Consider the following 26761-nt stretch of genomic DNA (forward strand, 5'->3'; position numbering starts at 1 on the left):
AGAAAGAGATCTATCACCAACTAGTTGCTTGGAGAAGCGACTGACCCTGAGGGATTTGGAGGTGGAGGAGCGAAGAGCTTGAGTAGGAAGGTATTTACGAAGAAAGATTTGGAGGTATTGAGGACCTAAGCCCCAGATAGCCTTGTGGACAATGCAGAGGGTCTTGAACTTAATCCTTGCAGCCACTGAAAGCCAATGCAGAGATTTCAGTACTGGAGAGATACGATCCCTGGGCTTGAGGCCAAGGACAAGTCTCACAGTCCTGTTCTGGATGAGTTGTAGAGGGTGGAGAGTAGAGGCAGGTGGATTTAGAAAGAGGCTATTGCAGTATTCCAGCCTAGAGAGAACCAGAGCTCTAAAGACAATGAGCTTCTAGGGGAAGGAGAGGAAAGGAAGAATACCTCTCAGGAGGTGAAGTTGTTAGTTTGACTTCTTAGAGACGTCAGAGATTTGAGGAGAAAGGGAGAGTGAGAGTGTGGTGTCCAATATGACCCAAAGGTTATTAGCCTCACAGGTGTGAGCAGGAAAAGGGCCAAGGGAGGCTGGCCAGAGAGTGGCAGGAAAGGAGGGTGCAGGTGTGCCGATGAGGAGAATCTCTGTCTTATTGGTATTATTGGATCATTGGCGGCACACCGCTCCTGGATAGCAGACAGTCAGAGCTGAGAGAAGGAGAAGAGGTGGCAGAGGGGAGCCTGAAAAAGAGCAGAGTGTCATCCGCATAGTACTGAAAGTTGGAGCAAAGAGCTACAATGTGGTGGGCAAGAGGTGCCAGGTATTGGTTGAACAGCCAGAGAGAGAGGTTAGACCCTTGAGGAACACCACAGGTAGAGATTGAGATAGAGAGAAGGAAGGACCCAAGTTGGACCTGGCAGAGTCTATCACAAAGGAACGAGGTCAGCCAGGCCAGGGCCTCATCGGTGATACCCAAGTCATCACGGAGACGATTGAGCAGGATGGCATGGTTGACCGTGTCAAAAGCAGAAGAGAGATCGAGTAATATGAAGACGGGGGGAGCTTAGAGCCAAGGTTAGAGAGCAGGGCTTCACGGTTGTTCAGTAGAGCAGTTTCCATGATTCTGGCTGCTCTGAAGCCAGACTGATGGTCATGGTATTTTGTGTCGCCATGACTCATCCGGAATGCAGGTAGTAGTGTTACTCTGGACCTATTGCACATGTACAACTATATCAATACTTCATTTTTCATATGTTGAGTTTGGCTGATCAGATGTTCAAAATCTCTGTGCATGCACCAGTTCAGAGTAAGGGCTAGGTGTGCAACAACCATCTTAAAAATCGAAAAACATTTTAAAGAACGGAAAATTCAATGAAAAAATAAAATCTTTTTTGATCATTCTTTTACTTCTTGAAAGAATATGTGGCACTTCTCCAAATTTCGCATTAATGCTTGGATTTGGCAAGATCAGTTGCTTACAGAAAAGCCTGCAAAACTCCTTGAACATGGTACATAGAAAGTTTGACCAGTGGAAGAAAAAGAACACAATGCCTGCTCAGAATAATTTTTCACATTCATAAGGCATGCTGCCGCAGTCGGTGTAGCGCAGCCTAGCAAGGCATAGATCTTTCACAGGCAGGTTGTGCACAGATTTGTGCTGCAGATGCATTACCCCACTGCACTATTTCATTGACTTACCCTGTTTCCTCGCCTGTGATATTTACATGGGCAATCGAATGAGGCATGTGACCTAATGAGGTATTGAGCCAGTGGGGAGGCAGCCACCGCTGACACTCACCGCCGCTTCAGTGGATTCCTGGCGCTTCCACCTGCCATGTGAGGGGATCCAACTGGTTCAGTCTTTCGGCCCTGCTGCTGTGTTTTGCTTCGCATCCTGTAATGTCACACTGCCATACATTGGAGCAAGCTTGACCTAACTGTGTTGTCAACACGGTATGACGTTGTTACATCTCTAGTATATTTTTTGATTCGTTTTTTGCCGAAAATGTTTCAATGAAAAAACGCATCAAAAAATATATGGGGGTTTGTAAAGGTATATAAGGGTTAGGGGGGAGGGGAATAGGGAGTAAATAACAGGAGGGGGAGGCTTACCCCCCAAATATTTTAATATTGTCTCCCATTTAATTCCATCTGGAGGATTCCGGTGAATCAAAAGAGAGCTGCCAAAGTCATCATCAGATTTGTGGATCATGTAACGCTGATTCAGCACCAATCATGCTAGCCGCCAATTAACTGGCAAATTTTGTTCCATGTGTTATGTTAATGTTAAAGGTATTTGTACCGTGCACCGTCACCAACGGAATTGGTCTCCAGGCGCTCTGGTCAATCTGAAAAAGAGGGGGTGGGGGGTTAGTATGGTGTAGTGGGAATAGGAAAGAGAGTTGTGATGCCATGTTGAGCAACTTCAGTTCGGTTTGCACCGTTCGCTGAGCTTGAGTGCGATTTTCATTTGGTGCCAATTCCCATGTGCTGTTGTGTCAGTTTATGTGTTATTTGTCTGTTGTTGCCATGTGGTGAAGTACTTGCAAATTGCTGTGCAGAGAAGTGGTCATGTAGATTTCTGTATGTGAGGTGCATGCCGAAAGTTGCCATTTTAGAGTTGGGTTAGTTCTATCTAGATGTGACGCATGCTAAACTTCAGTTATAGCTAGATGTGACACATGCTAAACTTTACAGTTCTATCTAGGAGTAGCGCATGATAACATTCACAGCCCAATCTAGATGTGACGCATGCTAAACTTCAGTTATAGTTAGATGCGACGCATACTAAACTTCACAGTTCTGTCTAGATGGGACGCATGCTATACTTCACAGTTCTATCTAGGAGTGGTGCATGATAAACTTCACAGTTCTATCCAGATGTGACTCAAGCTAATCTTCACAGTTCTTTATAGTAGTGGTGCATCATAAATTTCACAGTTCTATCTAGATGTGACACATGCTAAACTTCAGTTCTATCTAGATGTGACGCATGCTATACTTCACAGTTCTATCTTCTATCTAGATGGGATGCATGCTATACTTCACAGTTCTATCTAGGAGTGGTGCATGATAACCTTCACAGTTCTATCCAGATGTGACGCATGCTATACTTCACAGTTCTATCTAGGAGTGGCGCATGATAAACTTCACAGTTCTATCCAGATGTGACTCATGCTAATCTTCACAGTTCTTTCTAGTAGTGGTGCATCATAAATTTCACAGTTCTATCTAGATGTGACACATGCTAAACTTCAGTTATAGCTAGATGTGACGCTTGCTAAACTTCACCATTCTGACTAGAAGCGACGGAAGCTAAATATCGCAATTATAGTTAGACGCCATGTAAGGCTAATCTCACAGTTCTATTACAATTGTGTCTTGGAGTGACGCATGGCAATCTGGGAAAGGTGGGGCAGTTAAGAGTTATTCCAGAGAATGTTTAACATACAAGTACAGGTGCGTTATATGACCATCATACCAGCATGGGCCATTTTTGAAATATGTAATCGAGGGGTGGGTCAGTTTAGAGGGGTGCAGTGATTGCTGTCACCCCCAACCACACCACCGTACTTTGACAGTCTTTGCCTGTTGATGGCCCCCACAGAGGAGGGGAGGGGTTTTAGCAAGAGAGGCGTACTGCATCTTCTGCAGACATTTGCAGACATCATCTAAAGCTGTCCTTTGCCTCGGGGTCCTTAGCCGAGGGGGCTGCCTGGCACAGGGCTGCCCAGTGCCTGAATTGAAATTGAGTTGTAGGTCCAATCACCATTATCAGGTGAGGGAGGGGTGTGGTCAAACGGAGGAGGGTGGGGAAAGGAGGCAGCAAGAGAGAGCGTGCACTGTAGTGCCACAGCTCTCATGCCCATGAAACTGAAACAGACAGGGGAAGGTGGCCAGAGACAAACGGGAACCTAGACTTGCCTCTGCCTTGGAAGCCCAGAGCTAAAGAAGGCTCAGAGGCAGGGTATGGATGGTATACCCCAGATTCTTTTTGCAACGGGCTGCAGCCAAATCACTGACATCAGGTGAGGGGGGCGTTAACACAGAGGGGGCGAGGGGTTTTAGCAAGAGAGAGCGCGCTGTTGCACAGAGGCTCTCATGCCTATGAAACTGAAACAGACAGGGCAATCGGACAGAGACAAATGGGGCCCTAGTCTTACCTCTGCCTCAGAAGCCCAGAGCTAAAGAAGGCTCAGAGGAAGGGTATGGATGTAAACCCCGGATTCTTTTTGCAACAGGCTGTGGTCCGATCATCAACATCAGGTGAGGGAGGGGGGCAGTCACAAGGAGGAGGGTGGGGGAAGGGGGCTGCAAGAGAGTGTACACAGTGTAGGACCGAGCCTTTCATGACCATGAAACTGAAACAGACAGTGGAAGGTGGCCGGAGACAAACGGGGCCCTAGACTTACCTCTGCCTTGGAAGCCCAGAGCTAGTGAGTAGAATACTGAGTAATCCAATTGATTTCTGTAATTAATTGAGATGCTACACAGTCAGAGGATATACAAATACCTAGCCAACGTGTAATGCCACAGCAATTAAGGTATAATGATTTAATCTGTCATCTATTACGGAAATATTGTTGAATTTCTGGTTCTGGGGGGGAGGTAGTCTGGGGCTGTATATATGATTTGTTATTTTCTAAGTAAAGTATTACTTTGGAGTTTTTGTATTTCTATGTCACATGTATGATTTCTTGTTATAGCTGGGAGGATAGCTCAGGGGCAACGTGTTTGTCTTGGAAACTAGAAAACGGCGTGCAGCACAGGTTCAATACCAGTCCTGGCATAGAGGCTGGAGTCTGGCAAGAAGTGCATTATGAAAATAGCTGATTTATGTATTGTTTTTATGGTTTGCTCCATGTTAGTTTAAATTAAAAATGAGTTGTGTCAGTACTGAAGTATTAACATGGTTTCATTTACTAAAGAGGAAAGAGGCGTCAATTCCCCTGACTGGACTCAAGATGGCCCATCCGACATACTGTTCCTAGTGCTTTCTGAAATACCCCTCTCCTCACCATTGGGCCTCATTGCAAGCTTGGCTACCAACCCCGTTTCCCATTACCGCTTCTGGAAATGAAGTAAATCCTCAACAATTCGAGTTTCCGGTTATTCTCCATTATGTAGTCCCATGGGACTTCATTGGGGTTTGGTGGATGTATTGTCAGCAGAATTACCTCCAGCAGTGAAGTCTCAATTTTCACCCAACTTACCTCCAAAGATTTAATATGGTGGTAGCATAGTAAATCCATTACCGCCATTTTTTGTACAGCAACACCAAACTCATAATGAAGCCGGTGTGTCTAATGATCCATACTTCTTCCGTCGTTACCCTGGCCTCGAGCATATATAGCTGGTAACTAAATTTACTTGTAAGAAAGCGGTCTAGAGGGTTTACCACTGGACGATCTTAGGAGGAAATGCGGGTGATGAGGTGACACAGATGTCCTTAGGTCCCAAATTACAGCAAATTGATCACCAATACAACCAAAACTCTCAGTATTTGACAATGAAAAGAATGATGAAGGCCCACCAGAAATAATCAAAAGTTTATTTGTTAAAAAAATAATATACTTAGAGTCTGGTTCCACCCATCTCAAATAGGTCTGTCAAAATTGACTACGCAAAGCGTGACGTAAGTGAAGAAGACACAGTGCAAATCTCACTTTCAAGTTTCAGGCGAATTCAGGGCCGAGTTCTGAGTGCGCAGATGTTTTGCTGCTTAGGCCTTGAAAATAGCTGCCCTTAGTCTTTACATAACAATGTCACTCATGAGGCAGGGGCGAGAGCTATTTTCCATTTGTACGTATAGTCATCGTAGAAAGGTCTTTGTAAACATAGTTTTGTTTTCCAGGCTTCTTCTCTTCCCATTCCTTGCTCCCTACTTTGGAGCTGGCGACAGAAAGATGTTGAACAAGACCGCAAATGAGAAGCAGACAACATAGGCAGCGATACAAATCCAGAACCGGGGGTCTTTGATCAGGTTTTTGTCAAAACTGCTGAAGACGACATAGCCAATGGTCATTCCCGCCAGTCCGCCTCCGACATGAGCCATGTAGGAAACCTACGGGGAGCAGAAAGGGTAGGATGAAGTTAATACAATGACAGCACAGGGATATCACAAAGCTGAGAAGGCTACTGGGCAAAGACATCTATGATTAGTGGCACAACAAATTGATTGTATTGGCTTTCTACAGCAGAGCTTGGTGGACGGTTTGATCCTACTTGAACATACTGTTCCAGTGCTTGAAGCAATAAGATAGTCCTTTTAATTCGTTTTTAGGGGATCTTAAAAGCAGTAAGTAGCCAACTCAGTAGTTTGGTGTAGATAGAGCAATTTAGCTATTGTTGTACGACAGTAATAATTTCAAGGTAAACCAGTTCCTGCACATTATGCAACAACGAGATTGTTGATGACTCCCTTGTGCGAGTCGCTCGGACCATCTCTAGCTGTTGGGCAAGCCAGATATTGTTTAATTTAAAGTGAAATGACTCAACCAGTTGATCCGGGACTATATCAAGGAATGTTTGTTGAAAGTGCAGTTTTTCATCCTTTGGACCGGGTTAATCTGGGTCCAACACAGGTTTTTTAGTAGCACGAAGCGTAATGAGCTTTGCAGAAAAGGTGATCCAGATCTTTCAGTCGGGAATGAATATGCGGTGAGGAAGTGGCTGCTTGGTATCGGCGCAGCAGAAACCAATTACAGAACGAGCACCACCCACTAACAAGTGCAACCTGATTGAAAATGAGTAAGCCTGTTCTTAGAAGTAGGGCAAACAGGAAGGCCCACCCATAAAATAATGGGGTTGTGATGGAAAACCAAAAAGCAATCAAAACAGAAAATGACAAGCTCAACTCCATATAATATTGCTATAAGAAATCCTTCCTTTTGGGTTCCCATAGGAAAGTAATTAAGAATCTTATCGGACATTCTAATGGAAATTCCATCGGACACGTGTATGTTAACTTCCTACAGGACAATAGGTATATGATAAAATCACAAATAATGTGTTTCTTTCATAGAACTTGCTGCAGTCGTTTTGCCCATGCTATAGGTTCCTGGATAGCAATTGTTGCTATTAGACAAATGAAGGTACTGAGCATATTGACCTTGATAGGATTAAGGCTGAGAAGTGAAAATCGGTGACTATTTTATATTTGTCCACATTGTTCACGTAGTATCAAAGAGTACGGCTCCCGAAACATGCTGTGAGTGGATCTAGTCATTGAAATTTGTCGTGCTGTTGGATGTGATGGAAATGATAAGATCAACAAACAGGATTTGAAGTTGAAGTGAATACATGATTTCAATTGTCAAATACGGTTATATAATATTCCTAATCATTGTAGCACCTTCGTTATTTACCTGTCATACTTGTAGTAAGGATTCAAGGCAAATCAGACGCGATGACATTTGAACCTGCTCACTGAAGGTTTAACACAGATGACGGCAGTGAGTACTCAATTGACTGAGCATATGTGCAGGTCTATAATTACAAAGAGTACATCTACCAGAGGCATGTTGCATCCGGTAGGAAGTCGACAGGAATATTTTAGGCATGTGCTTGCCAACCTATCATTTCATGGTACTTGCATCAGAATCCAGAAGAAAACACTAGATCTCATCCTTATGGGTACTCCCTCTAGTCTAACCTAGAAGAATCCTAGCTCAGACATTTACACACTGTTCTCCACATTCATCACATCCCTATGGGTACTCCCGCTAGACCGACCTAGAAGAATTCTGGCTAAGACATTTACACACTGTTCTCCACATTCATCTCATCCCTATGGGTACTCACGCTAGACTGACCTAGAAGAATCCTAGCTAAGACATTTACACACTGTTCTCCACATTCATCTCATCCCTATGGGTACTCCCGCTAGACCGACCTAGAAGAATTCTGGCTAAGACATTTACACACTGTTCTCCACATTCATCTCATCCCTATGGGTACTCACGCTAGAGAGACCTAAAAGAATCCTAGCTAAGACATTTACACACTGTTCTCCACATTCATCTCATCCCTATGGGTACTCACGCTAGAGAGACCTAAAAGAATCCTAGCTAAGACATTTACACACTGTTCTCCACATTCATCTCATCCCTATGGGTACTCCTGCTAGACCAACCTAGACGAATCCTAGCTAAGACATTTACACACTGTTCTCCACATTCACCTCATCCCTATGGGTACTCCCACTAGACTGACCTAGAAGAATCCTGGCTAAGACATTTACACACTATTCTCCACATTCATCTCATCCCTATGGGTACTCCTGCTATACCGAACTAGACGAATCCTAGCTAAGAGATTTACACACTGTTCTCCACATTCATCTCATCCCTATGGGTACTCCCACTAGACTGACCTAGACGAATCCTAGCTAAGACATTTACACACTGTTTTCCACATTCATCACATCCCTATGGGTACTCCCGCTAGACCGACCTAGAAGAATCCTAGCTAAGACATTTACACACTGTTCTCCACATTCATCTCATCCCTATGGGTACTCCCGCTAGACCGACCTAGAAGAATCCTAGCTTAGATATTTACACACTGTTCTCCACATTCATCTCATCCCTATGGGTACTCCCGCTAGACCGACCTAGAAGAATTCTGGCTAAGACATTTACACACTGTTCTCCACATTCATCTCATCCCTATGGGTACTCCTGCTAGACCAACCTAGACGAATCCTAGCTAAGACATTTACACACTGTTCTCCACATTCATCTCATCCCTATGGGTACTCCCGCTAGACCGACCTAGAAGAACCCCAGCTTAGACATTTACACACTGTTCTCCACATTCACCTCATCCCTATGGGTACTCCCACTAGACTGACCTAGAAGAATCCTAGCTAAGACATATACACACTGTTCTCCACATTCATCTCATCCCTATGGGTACTCACGCTAGAGAGACCTAAAAGAATCCTAGCTAAGACATTTACACACTGTTCTCCACATTCATCTCATCCCTATGGGTACTCCTGCTAGACCAACATAGACGAATCCTAGCTAAGACATTTACACACTGTTCTCCACATTCATCTCATCCCTATGGGTACTCCCGCTAGACCGACCTAGAAGAACCCCAGCTTAGACATTTACACACTGTTCTCCACATTCACCTCATCCCTATGGGTACTCCCACTAGACTGACCTAGAAGAATCCTAGCTAAGACATTTGCACACTGTTCTCCACATTCATCTCATCCCTATGGGTACTCCCGCTAGACTGACCTAGACGAATCCTAGCTAAGACATTTACACACTGTTCTCCACATTCATCTCATCCCTATGGGTACTCCCGCTAGACCGACCTAGACGAATCCTAGCTAAGACATTTACACACTGTTCTCCACATTCATCTCATCCCTTTGGGTACTCCCACTAGACTGACCTAGACGAATCCTAGCTAAGACATTTACACACTGTTCTCCACATTCATCTCATCCCTATGGGTACTCACGCTAGAGAGACCTAAAAGAATTCTAGCTAAGACATTTACACACTGTTCTCCACATTCATTTCATCCCTATGGGTACTCCTGCTAGACCGACCTAGACGAATCCTAGCTAAGACATTTACACACTGTTCTCCACATTCATCTCATCCCTATGGGCACTCCCACTAGACTGACCTAGACGAATCCTAGCTAAGACATTACACACTGTTCTCCACATTCATCTCATCCCTATGGGTACTCCCGCTAGACCGACCTAGACGAATCCTAGCTAAGACATTTACACACTGTTCTCCACATTCATTTCATCCCTATGGGTACTCCTGCTAGACCGACCTAGACGAATCCTAGCTAAGACATTTACACACTGTTCTCCACATTCATCTCATCCCTATGGGTACTCCCGCTAGACTGACCTAGACGAATCCTAGCTAAGACATTTACACACTGTTCTCCACATTCATCTCATCCCTATGGGTACTCCCGCTAGACTGACCTAGAAGAATCCCAGCTTAGACATTTACACACTGTTCTCCACATTCACCTCATCCCTATGGGTACTCCTGCTTGACTGACCTAGAAGAATCCTAGCTAAGACATTTACACACTGTTCTCCACATTCATCTCATCCCTATGGGTACTCCCGCTAGACTGACCTAGACGAATCCTAGCTAAGACATTTACACACTGTTCTCCACATTCATCTCATCCCTATGGGCACTCCCACTAGACTGACCTAGACGAATCCTAGCTAAGACATTTACACACTGTTCTCCACATTCATCTCATCCCTATGGGTACTCCTGCTAGACCGACCTAGACGAATCCTAGCTAAGACATTTACACACTGTTTTCCACATTCATCTCATCCCTATGGGTACTCCCGCTAGACTGACCTAGACGAATCCTAGCTAAGACATTTACACACTGTTCTCCACATTCATCTCATCCCTATGGTTACTCCCGCTAGACTGACCTAGAAGAATCCCAGCTTAGACATTTACACACTGTTCTCCACATTCATCTCATCCCGTTGGGTACTCCCACTAGACCGACCTAGAAGAATCCTAGCTAAGACATTACACACTGTCTCCACATTCATCTCATCCCTTTGGGTACTCCCTCTAGACCAACCTAGAAGAATCCTAGCTTAGACATTGACACACTGTTCTCCTAAAGAGTTCCGATTCTCCAGACACAAACCCACAGGAAGTCAAAGGAAGAAAGCATAAAAGCAGAGACAATATGAATAAATCGGAATGCACTGTGCATTATGGCAGACTACCAGCATATGTGTGCAGCCATGCCTACCCATAGGTGGGCAGCCATAGGGCAGGTTTGAATTCTTCAGTGGCCAATAGCAGGACATCAGTAGCCCAAATTCATATTCAGTGAACAGTTGAGGACTGTGGGGGAGACAAGTCGTGCCCCTGTGCATTCAATTTATGAATTTGCGGTGATTTGCGAACATATTTAAAATACTCGATAATTCTTTCCATGATGCCCACACTCATCAAACATTATTGCCTGCCCTTACAAAGTTCCATAACCTTCAATGCCAGCTGCATCCTTCAAAAAGCGGTCACCATGTAGGATCCCTCACCCACGGCTAGCGAAGTCGCCATCTCTAGTGGTCAGCGACTACCCCCAAAGTCATAGCCTGCCCAGTCCAGCGCAAAAAGTAAAGAACCAGGAAACAATCTTTCTCTGTCTACACCCACAAATCACCCACAAATCATGGAAACTGATACCCATCAGCATCAGACGCAAACCCACACTCATGCAATTCAGAAAACTAGTCGAGCGCCTCCTTTTTAAGGATCACCTTCTTGAGACCACGTAAAATGCGCGCCATACACCCCAGTGTAGTATCCCTCCTGACAGCCAACCTTTGAAGCCCAGTCATCAGTTGTACCGCCATTCCACCTTGCAGCACAATGTTACTTACTAACTATAAATCTTAACTGTTCTCTGGTGAGATCAATCATACATCAGCGATGAATGGTATATTGTAAGGACTGTGTGCCCTGTAGCCATATATTGTATGACTACAACCCCTACCAGCTCCCTGTTGCTTCCGGAAATGAGGTTTGCACTCAGTAAATACCCAAAATAAAAAATAAATAAATCAAATTGCCCTCAGTGCCCTGAAATAACCCTCCTTTCCAAGCCCTCTCCCACAAACCTCTGTGCCTGTGTTCAATTGGCTGATGAGGGCGATGGGGGGGTGGGGGGGGGGGGTTTAATGCCGCACATCCATCCGCTACGAACAACCTCTGAGGACTATTGGATAGGATCCGTCCTTGCTACAGTGGAGTGTTAGTTTTTGTTAGGGTGATTCACGAAAACATTAAAAATATTTCATAGTCCTAGCCTGCTGTAAAAGGCCTAGCCTACATCACACATACATTGGCGCATCCATCTACATTCTTAAAGCCTCTTAGCTGAGAAGAAGACACGTTCATGTATTAAGGATAGGAGAAATCCGCGGGCCTACAGCAACGAGCCAAGGAAGGATAGCTCAGGGGCAACACATTGTCTTGGAAGCACAGGTTCAAATCCCGGGTCTGCGCTGGTATTAATTATAAATGAACAATATATAAATAAAATGCACGAGTGATAAAAGTTGAATTACAGAGATGGTGGATCATCAGAACAACACTCACAGAACCTCAGAGCACAAGAACAAGCCCATTCCAATATATGGCAACTCTGAAACTTAAAAACGTTTCATCAACCCTCAAACCAGTGTTTATTGAAACAATATTTTTTATTTTAATGTATTCATTGGGTATTTATAATGCGCCTAGACACAATATGGTTCAAGTCGCAACAAGACAAATGAGGTCGGGGGCAGGGATGACGGAAACAAAAAACGATCCTACTAGGCCTTGTGACATTCGGATCGTGCAAGTGCAGTAAACAAGAAGTGCAGGGGTTTGGGGTGAAGAAATACCTTTCAGGGTGGAAGGGCCTGTAAGAAAGTGAATGCCAGGGGGGGCCAGGTGTACAGAACCAGGGGAATGCAGAGAGTGCAGGGGAATGAAGGTCTACGAGCTAAGTGAGAGGTAGGGGGGCTGGAAGGGCTCAAGGGGTGCATGCCCAGCCAGGCTAGGGCAGGGAGAAGGGACCAGGGAGGGCAAGTGCAGGTTAAGGGGGAGGGGGGCGAGGAGACCAGGTGAAGGGGTAGACTGAACGAGGAAGGTCTGGTGCCCTGAAGAATCTGACGGAAACAGGCAGCCACTCAAGTGGCAGGCGAGGAGATTAGCAGGGCAGGGGGAGAGGGAAAGAAGAAGAAGAAGAAGAGAAAGCAAGGTCTTGAGAATCTTCGAGAACTTAAGGAGATCTGACTCAAGTCTGAGAGGGTCAGGGAGGCCATTCCAGAGGGAGGCACCTGCAGGGGAGAGAGATCCACCACCCACTCTCTGCTTGGTAAAGCATCTGATCTGCAGGGAGTTGGAGTTAGAAGACCAAAGGGCTCTAGCAGGAAGGTATTTAGGGAGAGAGAGTTGGATGTATCGGGGTCCCAGGACCCAGAAAGCCTTCTGGATGATGCAGCAGGTCGTAAACCTGATCCTTGCAGCAACCGGGAGAGATTTGAGGGCTGAGAAATGCAGCCCGTGGGCTTGAGGCAAAGGATAAGTCTTGCAGTCCTGTTCTGGATTAGTTGAAGGGGGAGAAGGGAGGAGTTACGCAGATTGAGGAAGAGGCTGTTGCAGTAGTTCAGCCTGGAGAGGACCAGAGCTTTGGAGACATTGAGATTCTGGGGGAAGGTGAGGAAAGGGAGAATGTCTCTCAGGAGGTGCATTTAAAAGTGGGCCTTCTAGGCAAGGTCCGTGATGTGAGGTGATGTGAGGTGAGAAAGAGAGGAGTCGAAGATGACAACAAGGTTTTTTTTACCTCACAGGAGATTGAGGGGAGGGGGCCCATGGAGGGCAGCCAGAGTGTGGGAGGGGAAGAGGGAGCATGGGTCCCAATGAGAAGGATCTTTGACTTACTGGCATTAAGAGCCCCATGACTGAATAGCAGACAGTCAGGTATGAGAGAGCAAGAGGAGGAGGCAGATCAGGGAACCTTGCAGGAGAACTTCGTGTCGTCCACTTAACACTGGACGTTAGGAGAGAAGACAGAGGCCAAATGGGTTAAAGGGGCCAGGTAGATGTTGAAAAGCCAAAGCGAGAGGCTAGAGCCCTGAATGACGCCTCAGGTGGAGATTGAGATGGAGGAGAGAAAATGTCCTAGTTGAACCTGTGAAGGTCGGTCAGAGAGGAAGGTCATCCAGTCCAGATACAGGTGCATGATGCCAAGGGTATCACAGAGCCGATTTAGAAGTGTGGCATGATTGACAGTATCAAAGACAGAGGAAAGGTCAAGAGGGATGAGGAAGGAAGGAGAGGTGGAATCGAGATATTCACAGGTGTTCAGGAGTGCATTTTCTGTGCCTCTGGCAGCTCTGAAGCCAGACCGGTGGTTGTGGAGACAACCAACAGATTCAGTGTGGTGGATAAGCTGGGAGATGGCCAGATTCTCCTACGGTTTGCCCAGGAAGGGCATAATGGAGATAGGGGGGTAGTTAGCCGGACAGGAAGGGTCAGCAGAAGGCTTTTTGAGGAGAGGGTGCACAAGGGAGTGCTTGAGGAGTGAGGTGAAGGATCCAGTGGCAAAAAAGTGATTGCAGAAATCAGCCAAGGCTGGAGCAAGGGAGACAATGTTGTCCTTGATAGTTCTAGAGGAGCAGGGGAGAACCTGTTTGAATGAGACTTTCATAGAGCGGACTTGTTTAGTAACCTCATCAGGAGATATGTGAGAGAAAGGGGAGAGTAGGCAGTGTAAGAAACATGAAGGTGTCTCAACCACTGCGCCTCGGAGATCTGTCATCCAGTTGGCCAGGACACGGCCATTGCTTTTGGATCCAGTTCCTGGGGGTGGATCAGTGTGGGAGGATCACCTGGGTGAGGGGTCATCGAGAAATGGGAGTGGGAAACCGGATGAAGAGACACCTAATCCCCTTTCCTATAACACCTTTACCCCACCCTACCAAGTAGGATACTTAGGAACTCAATAACCCCCCTTTCCCTACACAAACACTTTCTCACGGAAAGATTGCTATGGGAGAAAAACAGACTAACATTTGAGCCATATACCTGACATGTCCCAATGCAATGGTCAGGCTAGGTCAAGCAATTACTGACCGTTACACACACCTGATTCCATTACACTTCCCCATACGGATAAAAGGCGGAGAACGAGAGCACACTATGAGCGAGGCAAAGCACAGAAGGAAGCAGATATTCCAAGATGGCAGTTTAATACAAGGCGATAAATGGAAAAACAGAAGGGGATTGCAAGGAGGTAAGTGCCCTTGACTTTTTCGACAAGGAGCCGTTACTTTCATGAACCTTCAAGAATAGAAAACATAAGACCCGGAAACAAGGCTGAAGAATCCTGTATTGTGTGTCGTAGGTACCCAGGGCTCTCCTGCATCGATAGGCAAGGCGGGCAGAACCGATTGCCGCTGTGGTACTGTCCTTGGCTCCTACAACAAAGCAGCGCCAGTGAAGTCAGCACAGCCGGTGAGTTGGGGAGACAGATACCAGACCAGTCTGTGTTGAAGCCAAGGTTGCAGGCTGCAACATTGTATAGTGAACGCTGAAGCGAACAGTGTATGTGATAATCAATGCGAATAAAAGGGAACAACAGATGAGTGATTGAAGTTTGAAGCCAAGATACAATACCTTAGACAGAGTGGTCTAGCACCACGTGAATGCTCATTCGTAAGTCTATGTAAGGTATCCAACTGAAACGTGGCAAAAGTGAAAGTGACACAAAGATTTGTGAATCGAAGTGGTCCTGCAATGGGTCAAGCAAATTTCTGTGCACGATCGAAAGTCTTTGATGTTAATAGCATAAAGAAGGTTAATGACAAAGTAGATGAAGTTGGTCCGAGCCCGGCAGAGTGAGATCAGCGGAGAGCTTTTGGTTAAAGCAAGTTTGAGTTTAAAAGTTCAATTGAAATTGGTTCGGGTCCGGTGGAGGGGGACTAATTGAACATTGTCTTAAGAGGATCTGAGCCCTGCTGAGGGGGATCCATGGTGAACCGTGAATCACCCGAGAATTTGGATGCATGAATATCCTACAAACATTGTGTTAAGACGATCTGAGCCCTGCTGAGGGGGTTCCGAGGTGAATAGAGAATCGCCTGAGGAATTGAATACTTGAGAAATCCTAAAAGGAAAAGCACTTCTTGTTTGTTTGTCACATCAGGCACTCTGAAAGAAGAGACTTTGTAAGGCAAAGAGACTTGGGCACAGAAGGCTCTGATGCTAATGGTTGAACTGTATCCTAATGCTAGAAAAGCCAGATACTTTGTTAAGCTTGAGTGTACCGCTTTCTCCCATGCTGAAAACGTGGGGAAGGGAGGCCAATGGCCTGAACATCCTGAAATATAATTTTGTGAAAACTTCTTTCTTTTTTGTAACACTGTTTCCCACACTATTTGTATTTAGAGGTAAGGATTGGCAATAGGTTTATTGGTATAGGCCCATTTATTTTTTCAAGACGCCCCTAGGACTGCGTCATTATTATTTGATGATCGTAGCTTGCTCCCATCTGTAGATTTAGAATTAGATAGGTGTTTTACAAACCTTTTTTGAAGTTCAATAAACACTGTTGAACTGTAGGTCACTTGTGTCTGTCTTACTGTTGATACCATGCCTTCCTTACAGAGGGATGGGGAAAGGGATCCAAGGGAGGCCTGAGAGCGGATGAGGGAAAAGGGAGTGGTGTAGAGAGAGTGAGGACAGGATGTCCTGAGTTTTAATGATGGAGTGAGAGGCCAATGCAGTCCAGAGGGCCAGGGAAGGCAGAGGAGAAATAGAGACTGCAGTAGGTTTGGCGAGTTCTGTGCAGATTTTGAAAGGTTCAGCCTTGTTGGTAGTGGCCCCAGAGATTGCATGCTTGCAAACCAGAGCAGGATCTCCAGAGGACCTATGCCCACCAGACCTTACTCGATTGCTTCACTGAGCAAAGGATAGGCCCAGGAACATTAAAGTCAGCAAACTTCAAACTTCTCCTAAACAAATGACAACTAATCCCACTGACCCAACTTGCTTTGCCCGATGCTCAATGTTTGGTACTTGGTGAAGGTCTTGGACAAAGACATCTATAAACAGACCATGCACAATATGATAACATCCCGCATCAGAACCAGCTAGGATTAATATTCAGGCCAAAGGGAGGAACCGCATCTACACACTCAGCTCTGTGGCACAAACTAAAGAACCTGGTGGATGCTGATGTTCCAAGTGCCCTCATCCTCCCGGACATCTTAGAAGCTGTCAATACATTTATCTATGACATTCTGAAAATGCGGAATGACTGAGGCTGGGCTAGAGCTAATCTGGATAATGGAATTGCTCTGTAACAGGACGCAGCCCCACATGTGGGGGCGAGCAGGGCTTCACTCCCTCGCCCCTCCTCTTTCACATTTATATGGCCCCGCTCATGGACATCATTAGCAAACAAGGACTTACCTGCTACAACTTTACAGAAGACACACACATCTTCTACAACCTAATTCCAAAACTCAACAAATCACCAGCCAGCACTATCCAGCAGTTCATCATTAATTGCCTCCTGGATGATCAACAAGAGTTTAAAGGGCAACCCGAACAGAAGGGAAATAATACCCAGCCGAACTAAGGCAGCATACCACATGACAATCTCCTGTTGAAAGAAGATCAGAGAATGCCCTCAGCCTAGTCAGATGGTCAGAATCGTAATTATACCTATGGGCAGTGCCACTATCCTTCACCTGGTCATAAATTGCTCCTTCCACCATAGCTCGTTTTAGTGCATCATTTTGTTCTGGAATCGTTTGTGGTCATCACACTTGAACTTTCAAGGTTGGGTTACTTTTTATTTTTTATTTTATTAGTATATGGTACAAAAGATTTACAAAAAAATAAAATTTCTTTGTTTAAGAAAAAGAATAAAAACAATTTCTTAACCTTCACAAAATTATAAACCCATTAACATGTACAACAATCTGGGACAAATAAATGTTCACTAACATTCTTTTGCTTGGGCTTTTCTAAACTAAAGTGAGGTTCAATCAGCTGTGTTTCATCATTTAACCAAACATGGTCGACAATGATATTTCCAAAATTGCTCTTCCAATCGACTATTATCCTTGGATACCTCAGATCTCAGAGAACAATGTTACATTTCTCCAGAACCTGCACAGTGGCTAATGTAAGTGCTTGCTTGTGCCCCGAGATGATTCTGCTCCAAAAGAAGTCCGAAAGCAGCCCCTCGTCCCGGTCCACAAATCTTATGTATAATGCTCACCTCACATTCCAAGAACCCTCACAGTCCAGCAGGAGATGTTTTAACGATTGTTTTGAGGGGGACTCACAAACGCTACACATATTTTGGGTATCATACCTTGGTGGTTTCGTATGGACAAAATGTCCCCTGTGCGTACTATATTAAGCCTGATTCTAAGGAAATTCATCCTTACCTGGCTATCAGGAAATTGGACCAAATACCTTGGTCAATGGTCTGAAAGGTGTTTGAAGGGACTGAGTTCCTCAGTTTTGTGATTGTCTCAATCCAATTCGCAAGTTCCATTAATACTCTGGGGGTTGGTAATTAGCATCTGAATATCTGCGTCAGCTTTAACAAGTATCTCCTTGGCTCCTATTTCCAAGTTAGATAGAAGCCTAGATCTTGAGTGATCAAGCAGGACTCTAACATCACCATAGAGTGCATTCTGCTGTACAGCGATAATCTGCAGATATAGTGACATATAGAGCCCAATGATTTTAGACCCAACTCAAATCTCGAATCTCAGGCTCCATGAGGGCGTGCACATCGGGTTACTCATACTGCCTCTGCAAAGGTCTTCCAGACTACCTTCTGAACCATCTCCATTTGCAAAATACAGCAGCAAGACTCCTACTGATACTGATAAAATGGGAACATATCATAAATGCAGGATACAATCTAAAAACCCTCTGCATTGCCCTCCGAGCCTTGCACGTCATGGGTGCAAATTTACTCTGAAGAAGTGTATCCCATACATCCCAGGCAAGATGCCACGACCCAGAGAAGTAGTCTCAGAGACGGTTCCACGGCCCAACAAAAACAGCCAGGGATGGGTCTCCTTTGCTATTATTACCGTAACCTCTGCAACACCCTGCCTCAGTGACCTAGCACAAAGTAGGACTGTCTCACTTTCCAGAAACTCCTGAAGGCCTGGCTCTTCACTAAGCCGCATAATGGATAAGTACGCCAACGATGACTCCTCAACGCAATCTTAGGGCAAATTTAAAGATCTGGCATGCCAAAAACATGATACAACAACGGACCCTGTGCCTGACAATAGACTTCTCCATGTGCTCAGAACAGGGGAGTTGCTAGGTCTGGAAAAGACCCGGGGCTACGCTGATGTCGGAACTGTTGGGACTGGGGGCTAGCTAGCCTTTTGGCTGTAGCTCCTGAGATTCTATCCGGGGCTACAACCAAAAGATCAGGGGCTATAGCCCCCTTAGCCCCCCCCTAGCAATGCCCCTGGCTCAGAAGATCATACCTCAAGCTTGAGAGTACAGGAGAAGGACACATTCCAGTTTTGCCACACGGACAGAAAGGTGAAGGAGCATATAATTAACAGGAACCTAAGTCATAGAGAAATGTGCAAGAAATGGCTTTTCAGAATTGTTAGAAAAGATCTCTCTGCATCACACAAAAAGCAAGAGAACGCCTTCTGGTACTGCTTATTCAAAAATGGAAGCAAGTGACCCCATGTTCTTGCACAAAGCTGCTTATTGAAATGGAAGCAAGTGTGCACGTAAGCAAAGGCATGGCACACGATAGACACCATACCACCACTAACTCACTCATCCTTAAATCTTCCATCTTAAACTACACACACCGACCAGAAAATACACAGCAATGGCCCTACCGCTTGCGCAGGCCCACACTCTGAACTCACAAGCAGAAATCTCAACACCTCATCGACCAACCCACCACAGTACAACCCTCCACAACCACCATTGCTCACAGGGAAGAACTCGATTATCTTATGCCATCACAAACTCCATAGGCCCTACTCCAACTCTCGCATCCATGCATTAGGTTTCACATCATTCCTCTTCATCTCTCCCCACTAACTCTAACCGCTATCCAGTGATAAATGTGCCTGGGAAAAGGTCGTCAGGGGGCGACACTCCCTCAAATGTGCACTCGCACGAAAATCAAGCACTTTCCTCAAATATTCTAGGAGTGGAGTTAGAATAGTAATTCATACCCATCCTAGAATATGTGGGGGAAGGCTTTTAGGAGGGCAGGGAAAAAATAAAATGCCTACCTGGTGACTTTTTCTCAGGGGACATTTTCACATAGAACCCTCTAACCTCCATCTCTTACACAGCCTTGCACTAGAGGATACCCAAATGACAGAGGTTGCTCTATACTGGACCCATTTACATCACATTACTCCTGCTGTCATTCTAGCCACTCTCTGGAGCTGGAAGGTCACATCATGGTCATAGTTTACATAGGATAATGTAAACATGAATGTGACGACCACAGTGCAGACACCAGGACCTGGATCATTTCAAGCTGTTGCAGCTAAAATAGCTGGAATTTTCCAATGACCATCAGCACCCTAATCATGCAGGTGATGAACATGTTCATTACTGCTCGTGTATACACACAAAAACACACATGTGCAAACACACACACAGGGGTTCTGGGGAGGCGATAGCCCCGGGTAGCCCTGGATAGAAGCTCAGGGGCTACAACCAGAAGGCCAGCTAGCCCAGATTCCCGACAGTCTCGACATTAGCGTAGCCCCGGATATTGTACAAACCTAGCAACACCCCTGCAGAAAAGTACAGATTCCAACTCCCCTATATCGGGCATAGCATGCCCAGCGCCCCATGTTGCATAGGAGGTGTATAGGTTTTACTCGAGATGCTTTGCATAGTGCCAAATGCTGCACATCCTTATACATGCGCTAACCATCAGCCCACACGTCATCCAAATCACAGAGGCAAGTATACCATTACTACACTAATGATACACAATTCACACACCCTTATCACAACTATCTATTGCATAATTGCATGGTGCTGCTGTGCAAATGCTCGAGTTAGGCACACGTAGTCGTGCCAAGTGTAGAGTGCAGGGGTTGGCAACACAAGCTCACATACCATGACCACAAAGAAGCCCAGGCCCACAAAATGAAGGCAGATTGGTCAATAATCACACACCGCACCCAGGAAAACCAACTGTGTGGAAAGGACATCTTATACAAAGTGTGCATGCTCTGTGTCGTGCTGTGCAGCCCAAACAATGCAGTCAGCAAGCACTTGGTGCAAGGAAGATACCAACATGCTAATGAAGAGGGGAACTGTGATTATCATACGAAGGGAACATCTATTGAGCATCACCATCATGCACAATGAATGCACCGCCCATAGCGGGGAAGCACCCCTTGACTTGGAAGAATCCCACCCCACACAAAACTTTAAAGATCATTTGGCCCAGATGTCACCCCCCAAAAAGCGATTAAAAAAGGGTGAAAGTGGCACAGTGGGCGGATCAAGTGGTGCATGGTGTCTACCCCCCTTTGTGATTGTAGGATGATGTTCTACATCTCACTGGGGCCCCTGTGTTTTGCTTTGCCAGGCACAGCCCTGCAAGCGGGGGAGGCCTATGGGCACACAGCGCCTTACAAATATTAAATAATAATAAGGGTGGAGAGAACATACAGTGCCTGTGACGTCATGGACCAGTGGACAGTAAAGCTGGTAACAGGAGCTTCTAATGTAGAGCACCAATGCGGCAGAAGCCGTCACTATGGTCCACGGTCACTGGTGTGAAGGTCCACTTTTCTGAATCTGGAGACACATTTAGTGGCTTTATTCGTGTTATTGTAACCCCTTAAGTGCCAGGCTACTATGCAAGTCTATGCAAAAAGGACGCGCATACTCACCTTTGCATTCATTTCATACCAAAGTTGAAAAGAATGTCTTCTACATGTTGGAATAATTGATCTCCCTTAGGCTGTGACATGAACGCTCTTATCTTTTCAAGCGACACTTGGTTTTGGAAAGTCAGTGGAGGACCACTATTATGAAGAAGCATCTTTGCGGGCCACAGAACTGTCGCTGCCCGCTGACTGGCCCATTCCCTGCTGAGACCTACTTCGAGTGGGCAGAAGCCAAGGGAAGGAAGGAAGAACGGTGGGGCACCTACACTCACTTTGACCCGGATATACCACAAATCCAGGTAGTTGCCAACCCAAGCATCAACAACGCTGATGACACAAGTCAAAGGTCTCTAGGAAAGCAAACCCATATACTAATATAATACTTTCCCAGGTGCATAACATAGTCCCAAATCTTCAGCCAGCAATTGGAAAGGTTTCTTACCGGGGTGCCGACATCATGCGATATGAATCGTCGATATAGCGCGAACCCCACATCTGTTCCAACTAAAAGCAAAGGGAAGATAGTGATCAGACAGAACATTGGCAAGTCAATTATTATACAAAGCTTACTTGATGCAGCGTGCCTACCTTACCATTCCTTTTAAACAAAAGGTGGTTTGATGTATTTAGTAGGCATAAATAACACCAAGATTTATGAAAATGAAGAGTACGTGCAGAGACATCACATTTTAAATGAACAAACAATCTCTTAATTCTTAGGAAAATGTAGTCAACCTGTCGCTGCATAAGAAATGTTGGAGAATGGTTTGAGTTTAGTGGGGGACCTTATGGTCAAGAGACGTCTTCTTTGCTCATTCCGCAGCCTCGTTCCATGTGCACCTGTGGCTTAGTGAAATGTCACAGTGTGGGTTTGAATCCCATCCTTGTCGCCATTGTTGGATGGGGGCCTGCTATTAGCCTCCAAAAGCCCCCCATGGGTGCTATGGGTTATCAGCACCTTAGAGGCCCAGTGTCTCTGGGGGTTGTTGCAGGGGAACACCCAGTCTTAAGTGGGGGCGGGGCGGGCCATAACCTTGACCATGCGGACCCTTGCCACCTTGCTGGCACGAGGGCCCCACAGCATCGTGGCCTGCAGGCCCGTTTCACACGGTGTGGGTCTGCAGGCCTAAATGAGAGACGGACTCAGTCGTTCCTCTTTGGGAGTCTGCAGCCGTTCTCATGCACGTGCCTCCAGGGGCTCCTTTTATTAGCTTGGGCCATCACACGTGGGAGGGACACACATTGTCAAAGGGGCAATACACATGGGAGGTTACACATCGCAGTCATGATAGAATCGGTTTCTTTTAAACCAAAGGGGCAGAAAGGGAACGTGGGTAAGATTTGGTGCTACATTCTGAAACTATACAAAAGAGGTCCCTGGTAGGGATGCAGGAAGGTTAGGAGAGTCAACGGGGTGCAGGATATGACTGTAGCTATCACCCCCGCATCAGGGGTGGACAGGACTGGTAACAGTGCAGCAGCCCAGGTTTCAGTAAGGGTTCAGCCGTCCCAGGATGCAGAGCGGCGATAGCTGTTAGTGGCCTCGGCCTTCGCCCAGTGTACTGACAAACATTTCTTTTTAAGGGCAATCAGAGTCGCGCTGATCAGAAATGTGCAATTTCCCTTAAAAAAAACAAAAGATGTCTGGAGTTGAATAGTAAAGGGACCTTGTTTCTTTACTGTCTTCAGAAGTGCCAGGCAGGATCCTGAGCGGGGGGGGGCAAGGAGTAGGCGGCGACCAGGTAAGTTGGGGGTGACTGATTGGAGGTCAGGAAAAGCAGTGCTCTGGTGGGAAAGAGGGTGATAGGGCGAGGGGGTGACTTGGCTCAGGGGTATTGGTAATGCGGGAAAGATGGCAGACACTCAGGGGGCAGGTCACAGAGAAAGTAGGCGCTTACTGGCAGATTCGCCCGCATTCCACACCACCTCATTGGCCAGGCACTCACCCCTGGGTGCACTATGTTTTAATATTCTTTGGGCTTTCACATTTTTCAATGAGTATGGATGTAAATTTGTTCTTGAAAACAAGAGATGTACTTTAGAAAGAATGATCTTATCAATCGACATATTTTGAATATTTTCTCAATACAATTTTATTTTCAAAAAGTGAATATTTAACTGTAGGCCGAATTTCTATGTCATTCGTCTTGCCCCTGTGTCATTCCTCAGGATTCTCAAGTTAAGCCCATTAGAACATACACAAATGTCCTGCACATATTTCTTAAGTGCACCCTTATTTTATTATTATTCATTTTATTCGAATTTCCGTCCAGCGGTGCCCTACCCAGAGGGACTTTGAGTCACTTACAAAGTTCAGGAGGTGGGTAATATAGAAATTACAATATTTTCAGGACAGGATAGGAAGAGCGGGATAGAGAGAGGATGACTGGGGAGGTTGTCTGGCTGGATTCGGTGTCACCTTTATGTCGGCTAGGGGTGTATCAGGAAACATAGCCATCCCATAAACATGGCTTCTCATATAATGTTCTATATGCAAAGATGTGTGGCTATGGGATCGTTTCTAATTTCCTACTATGGGGTTCTTAAACCATTCCACTGCCAATACTGGGGTAACGGCCCGGCAGCCTGAGTTATTGGGCCGAGTGGAGCGAGCGAGTGTCGTTAAAGAGGGCACCTGGACGTTACCTGCCACATGGCCCATAGAACGGCTTTAGAATGTCATCAGCACCCCGGGTTACCAAAGCGTTAACACGAGGTGTTAAAAAAATAAAGTATTTTCATTCATTGAACGGGACGCCAAGCACGTCACGTTCAACTAATGAAAATGCTTTGCCAAGATGGCTGCCATGGTAGAAGAAGGCAGTGCTCTGTTCGGATCCCCTGATCTATTACCATGGCGGCCGGAAAAGGAAGAGGCAAGGGATCTGCTGCAGCGGCGGCATAGCACTGCCACTGCAATCAGGCAAGTGGGTTTGGGGAGGGGGGTTGATATAATAAAACATTATATTAAAAAAAGGGAAAGGAGGGTGAAGGGAAGATGGTGGGCTGAGGAGCCGGCCATCTGGCGGCTTGGAACACGGGCTGGATCAGGAGTGTCAGCTCGCATTTCCAGACACCTGGTTGGCGGCTCCCACCCACAGGGTGCTGATGGACACTAGGCATACAGGGGAATCAATGCATAGAACTATAGAACTTGCTACAGCAGCTATTGCCAATGTGTGATGTTGTGAATAACAAGTGTCAGAAAGGTTATATGGCTGTCATACAGCAATTGTAGCGTAAATTCAGGTGGTTGGCTATGTTACGGGTTGTCATTAGTGTTGTGAGCTATTTGTGGCATGGCGATCTTGCTATCTGTGTACTTGGCTGCAGGTAGGGTGTGGTTGTTTAGGCATGGTGGGGGAGTCAGTATGGGAGAGTTTGGAGTGGTGAGGGTGGCATGTTGGAAACCATACTCTTTTAGGGGAATCGTTTTCTTTGAGTTCTTCCTTCTCACAGGATTCCTAATGGGCTGTTAGTACTATGTTAAACAACACCAAAAGGTGATGGCTGGAAGGTTTTGAATCATACATAAGCACAGGCGCAGCTCGGGGCAACCCTCCAGACCATTGTTTCTTATCCTGCCAAGCCATTAGAGTTTTGTTTAGGTCACCCACAGTGGGACTTGTACACCCATACATGTTTCCCCTTGCTGGGCCTAGAGACCGAAGTGCAGTGCAGTGATGAGGCCCAATGAGGCCTAAACATATCTGGGGTTGCTTGAGGTCTTGTGCAAAAGAGATGTGACCTAGTAGTTTGGGCTGGACTGCCCCTTTCGGAGTCGGACCAAGCCTGGTTTGCATATAATCTTTACCCTTTTTGTAATGGCCTGGAGGGTTGCCCAGAGCAGCTGTCAGAGGTTAAGGTTAATTTGAAACCGTCCAGCCATCACCAGTATTTTACAGGGACTCTAGGTCACCCCTAGGGGCACAGTATGAAACGTCTATGCTAGGATTTCCATAGGATAGTTTTAGAACCTTCTTGGAGTTACTATATGGAAGCCCTATATATGTTTTGCACAGAAGTTCTTTCGGATTTGTCTAGGTCTCATAGGTTCTTGTAAGAAACCCAGAGACCTCTGATATGCCCTTTTAGTGTTTGCAACCTCCGGGTTGCAGGTTCCAAGTTCGGCTCGGATGACTCAGCCTTCAACTTTCCAAAGGTAAAATATTGAGACCCATCAAGTTGGGTAATATTAACAATTGTTATTGTCAGCACTAATAAGCAGAAAGAACTGGTGTAGCAAGTGTTATACGAAAAACAAATCATTGGTATTCCATTGCAATTTCCTCTATAACTCCTACCTGCTTTGCCATGGGGCCCAGTGGTGTGATTTCGTACACGATGGTAGTCCTGATCTGGGGCTACAATTGGGTTGAAATGTGTCTTGGTACTTTCGGAGTACTTCTTGGTACTCGTCATGACATGATATGATATGATATGATATGGTATTTGTAACGCGCCTATACACAAGTGTTTCAAGGCGCGACGAGGCAGGGAGGGAGGGAAACAAGGAGAAGACAGACAAACGATCCTACTAGGCCAGGTGTCATTCAGATCGCGCAAGTGCAGAGGTAAGGGGAAAAGGAGAAAGTGTAGGGGGAGGAGGTGGGGGGGGAAGTGCAGTACAAGGTAAGTAGCGTAATAAAATAATAAATAATAAATAATAAATAAAAAGGGCCAGCTGGTGGCAAGTGCGAGGTAAGTGCAGAGCAAGTGCTGGGAAGTGCTGGGAAGGGGGGCTGTAGGGATACAGTGACAGTCCCACAGTGCAGGGGGAGCCAGGGAGGCAGTGCAAGTGGAGAGTGGCTGGGCCCTGGACCGAGGTCGCTGAGAGTGGCCCAGATGCAGGTTTAGTGCAGAATTCAGTGGGGAGTTAAGCAGGTTTAGCAGGGGAGAGGGAGAGAGAAGGCAGAAGCGAAGAGGAAGGTTTTGAGGTACTTCCGGAACCGGAGATGGTTCTCCTCAAGTTTCAGGGAGGCAGGAAGGCTGTTCCAGAGGGAGGCCCCTGCTGCGGAGAGAGATCTACCCCCAGCTCGTTGCTTCGAGAAGCGGCTGACCATGATGGAGTTGGAGACGGATGAGCGAAGGGCTCGTGAAGGAAGATATTTAGGAAGAGAGAGTTGAAGGTATTTAGGCCCCAGAAGGCCTTGTGGACAATGCAGAGGGTTTTGAACTTAATCCTCGCAGCCACTGGGAGCCAGTGAAGAGATTTCAGTCCTGGAGAGATACGGTCCCTGGGCTTGAGGCCAAGGACAAGTCTCGCAGTTCTGTTCTGGATAAGTTGCAGAGGGCGGAGAGTGGAGGCAGGCAGATTAAGATAGAGGCTGTTAC

The 26761-nt window shown here is 46.1% G+C and overlaps 1 protein-coding gene across 1 annotated transcript in view; it reads right to left on the reverse strand.

The window, feature by feature from the left end:
• Positions 1 to 5489: 5489 nt before the first annotated feature.
• RHBDL2 (rhomboid like 2) overlaps positions 5490 to 26761 on the reverse strand; it is a 137136-nt gene continuing 115864 nt past the window's right edge. The window contains exons 7-8 of the mRNA XM_069622676.1: positions 21870 to 21931; positions 5490 to 6016 (exon numbers count right to left, since the gene is read on the reverse strand). Of these exons, the coding sequence (XP_069478777.1) occupies positions 5834 to 6016; positions 21870 to 21931 (245 nt within the window). The 3' untranslated portion in view covers positions 5490 to 5833. The remainder of the gene's footprint in view (positions 6017 to 21869; positions 21932 to 26761) is intronic.

The sequence above is a fragment of the Ambystoma mexicanum genome, chromosome 11 (assembly GCF_040938575.1).
Source record: "Ambystoma mexicanum isolate Mex_15411 chromosome 11, UKY_AmexF1_1, whole genome shotgun sequence".
Lineage (NCBI taxonomy): Eukaryota > Metazoa > Chordata > Amphibia > Caudata > Ambystomatidae > Ambystoma > Ambystoma mexicanum.